Here is a 3,798-nt window from a genome sequence, read left to right on the forward strand (position 1 = left end):
GGCTTTGAATCATGGTGCTGGCAAAGAATGCTGAAAGTACCATGGACTGCCAGAAGAACTAACAAATCTGTCCTGGAGGAAGTGCAGCCGGAATGCTCCCTGGAAGTGAGAAGGCCAGACTTCATCTCACCTACATTGGTCCTGCTGTCAGAAAGGACCATTCTCTGGAGAAAGTTATCATGCTTGGTAAAGTGGAGGGTCAACGAAAATGGGGAAGGCCCTCAAGGAGATGATTGACACAGTGACTAAATGATGGGCTCAAGCATAGCAAGGATTGTGAGGCTGGCGAAGGACCAGGTGCTGTTTTGTTCTGTTGAACACAGGGTCACTATGAGTCAGAGCCGACGCGATAGCACCTAACAATCTTTACAGGAGCAGATGGCCGAGCCTGTCTCCCGAGGAGCAGCTGGTAGGTTTGAACTGCCAACCTTTTGGCTGGTAGCTGAGGGCTTAACATTGTGCTGCCAGGGCTCTTTCCTTCAGGTATAGGGGTGAGGGTTCCAGCACATATTTCCGGGGGACACACTGAGACAGGGTGAGCAAAAGAAGGAGACATGTGGGGGGGCAGGAAGGAGGCCAGCTAGACCCTTCAGGGCCTGGCTCTGTCTTGGCTCCTCCCCGTCCTCTTTACACCTTCCCACCCTCCCTTCCCCTACTTAGTACCTCTCTCACACTGCGGCCCCATGAAGCCATACACACAGGCGCAGAGGTTGGGCCCCACACATCGGCCCCCGTTGTGACAGCCGCGATCACAGATGGCTGTGGAGGAAGTAGGGAGTGGGCATGAGGTCCCCAAGCAGCATAGGGAAATGAGGCAGGAGCAGGCATTTCTGTGACCTGGCCCAGTCCCAACAATACTGAGGCGAGGAGGGTGCCCCCTTGACCCTCAGTCCTGGAAGAGCCCCCATGGGCAGTGGGAAGGTGCATGCGTGGATGGGGTGGGGACCTCCTGGGGTACTCACGCTGCCCACACACGGTGCCCATATAGCCCCTCTGGCACAGGCAGGTCTCCCCTCTGCAGCTGCCCCCATTCAGGCAGCTCACGCCGCACCCTGTCCCTGGGGACAAGGACATAGGGTCAGGTGGCAACCGGGAACCAGCCTGGTTAGTGGCATGTGGAAGCCTGGAACCTTCTCTTCCCCACCCTGGGGGTAGCCACAGCCCACTCACTTGGGCTCACCCCGCAGCTAGGGGCCAGCGTTCCATCCAAACAGGTGCACAGGTTGGGCCGGGAACAGAAGCCCTCACCACAGGGGTGGCGGCAGACAGCTGGAATGGGCAGGACGGGCAATGGTCAGGGCCAGGCCCCTGGATCCTGCACCACCCCAGCCCCACTGGTGCCCAGCTGACCGGCCTGCAGCTCCAGGGCCATCCCCTGCTCTGCACACAGCACCATTTCATGTGGGCTGTCCCCTAACTCTTGCTCTGGGCTGGGCAGATGGTCTGACCCAGGCTGTGGCTCTGGGTTTCTGTTAGAGTCATTGGGAGAGAGCATCCTGGGACCAGCACAGGAGAGGCCCAGGGACAGGAGCTAGAGATGCTGGCTCACTGGCAGGGAACAGTGGCCTCCGGGGAGCGGAGTCAGATTTGAGAGAGATGGGAACATTGTCAGGCAAAGGAAACAAACGTGGCATGGTGGCATGGGAGCCTAGGGCACAGGCAGGGGCCATTCCTGCAGTTCAGCAACCCCTTGCCCCCAACTACGTCCACTCCACAACTGGACTGGTAGGAGAAGCAAGAAGTTCAGTGGTGGAATTCTCGCCTTCCATGTGGGTGGGAGATCCAAGTTTGATTCCTAGCCAGTGTATTTCATACATAGCCACCACTCACCCATCACTGGAGGCTTTTGTGCTTCTGGCTGCTGAGCAGAGCATCCAGACTCAGACAGACCAGGAAGAAAGGCCTGGTGATTGGCTTCCAAAAATCAGCCAATGAAATCTCTATGGTTCACTAGTCATGGGGATGGCACAGAACCAGGCAGCATTTCCTTCTGTTGTGCACAGGGGCAGGGCCAACTCGATGGCAGCCAACAACAGGAGGAGCGATGTGCGGGGGGAAGGGGTGCATGGGAATGTTCTAGAATTTCTGCACAATTTTTCAATTAATCCAAAACTGCTCTATCCAAAAGAAAAAAACAATAAAAAGTCTATTTAAAAAAAGAAAAAGAGCTGGATTTGCCAGCAGGTAAGAGAGCACCCAGCACCCCCTCCCCACATCCCCACCTCCAGGGCACTCACGGACGACACACTGGTTCCCAGCAGGTAGCGTCCTCCAGCCAGGACAGCAGTAGGAGTGGAAGCGAGAGCCACACACATTTGGCCTTCGGGAGAGCACGTGGGCTGGTGAGACCTGACCGGTGCGTGTCCAGTGGGTGTCCCTCCCCCAGCACAGCCCAGCCCAGTCCACCTCCCGGGGGATTCTCCCAGGGAACCACGCACCCCTGCAAGACACCTGGGCCACCTCGCCTTCGCACCCGTCCTGGATTTAGAGGCCCCGCAGCCCCGTCCCAGCGGCCCTGGCCACCCGCCACACATGACAGTGCCATCCAGGCCAACAGGAACTGAGCCAGGGAACCCCAAGCCATGGTGAGGGTGCTTGTCTCTCTTCTTGCCAAGCACAGCCTCTCCGGAGCCATGATGTGTCCTTGGAGACTGCAGAGAGGACGTGGAAGTCAGCCCCAGGCAAACCCAGCTCTCAGAAAACCCCTGGCCACAGGGCAGAACCAGAAGCAGGAGGATGATTGCTGGGGGCGGGGAAGTGCAGGGTCTGGGGCAGCCTAGGGAAGCATCGACCCGGACCTGGGAGAGCTGAACAATCCAAGAAGGCTTCCTGGTGGAGGTGTGATGTCTCAAAGATGGAGTTAGCCAGGACAAGATGCTGGGACAGAGCGGGGAGAGAAAAAGCAGAACCAAGCAGGATTGAGTGGAGGGTTGAGAGGGTGAGGTGGGGCCAGGTTGTAGGAGTTTGTGACCAACTGTGTAACGGAGCTTATCTCAAGAGGATGGAGAGCCCCTGAGGGGCTTTAAGTGAGAGGAACAAGGTCAGAAACAGGTGTTAGGTGGAGTAGAGAAGGGCTCTAGGGGCCCAATGGGAGGCAAGCAGGTGAGGTGGCTAAGGCAGGCATCCAGAAGAGAGAGGGAGGGGAGAGCAAGGGAGGGATTCTAGGGATAATGAGGAGCTTGGAGTCAGCAGGCAGTGGAGGCTGATTGGACAGGAAGTGGGAGGGAGGTGGAGAGGAGGCTCCCAGAATTCCATCTGGGGAAGGGGGTTATTTCTCTGATATGAGAGGAGGGAAGGATTGGGGGTTGGTGGCGAGTCTATGGGACACTGAGGACATGCTGGGCAGGGGCAGCATCACCAGGGAGGAGTGGGAGCTTCCCAACCCAGAGGGCATCTATCCACCCACTTCACAGATAAGCAAATCAAGAATCAGGCGCTGAGTAGAAGCTGAGGTCCTTGAGTGGAACAAAGTTTGCACCCCACTACCAACCTGAAGGTTGGAGTTTGGAATCCAGCCAGTAGTGCTGTGGAAGAAGGGCCTGGCAGTCTGCTTAAGGTTATAGCCACAATGACCCTCTGGTGCTCAGGTCAGGTCTGTAACACACAGGGTCCCCACACATCACAAGGACTAGGGCTAGATGACAAATTTTTTTTGAAGCCCAGGCAGCAAGGAGGGAGGGATGAGGATCCCGGTAGCTCCTCCTTCTCTCAGGGGGTAGATGGCGTTTCTCCTGGGCCAACAAGGGTGGGAGGGAGGAGTTGGGGCAGGGCCACCCCAGGTGGAGGCCATGACCCAGG

The 3,798-nt window shown here is 57.3% G+C and overlaps 1 protein-coding gene across 1 annotated transcript in view; it reads right to left on the reverse strand.

The window, feature by feature from the left end:
* The window catches only part of FBN3 (fibrillin 3), a 123,632-nt gene extending 121,048 nt beyond the window's left edge, over positions 1-2,584 (reverse strand). Inside the window, exons 1-5 of the mRNA XM_007953714.1 lie at positions 2,439-2,584; positions 2,238-2,320; positions 1,171-1,269; positions 963-1,058; positions 664-759 (exon numbers count right to left, since the gene is read on the reverse strand). Of these exons, the coding sequence (XP_007951905.1) occupies positions 664-759; positions 963-1,058; positions 1,171-1,269; positions 2,238-2,320; positions 2,439-2,584 (520 nt within the window). The remainder of the gene's footprint in view (positions 1-663; positions 760-962; positions 1,059-1,170; positions 1,270-2,237; positions 2,321-2,438) is intronic.
* Positions 2,585-3,798: the final 1,214 nt, after the last annotated feature.

This window comes from Orycteropus afer, unplaced genomic scaffold (assembly GCF_000298275.1).
Source record: "Orycteropus afer afer isolate SDZICR_OR568_19922 unplaced genomic scaffold, OryAfe1.0 scaffold00405, whole genome shotgun sequence".
NCBI classification, from domain to species: domain Eukaryota; kingdom Metazoa; phylum Chordata; class Mammalia; order Tubulidentata; family Orycteropodidae; genus Orycteropus; species Orycteropus afer.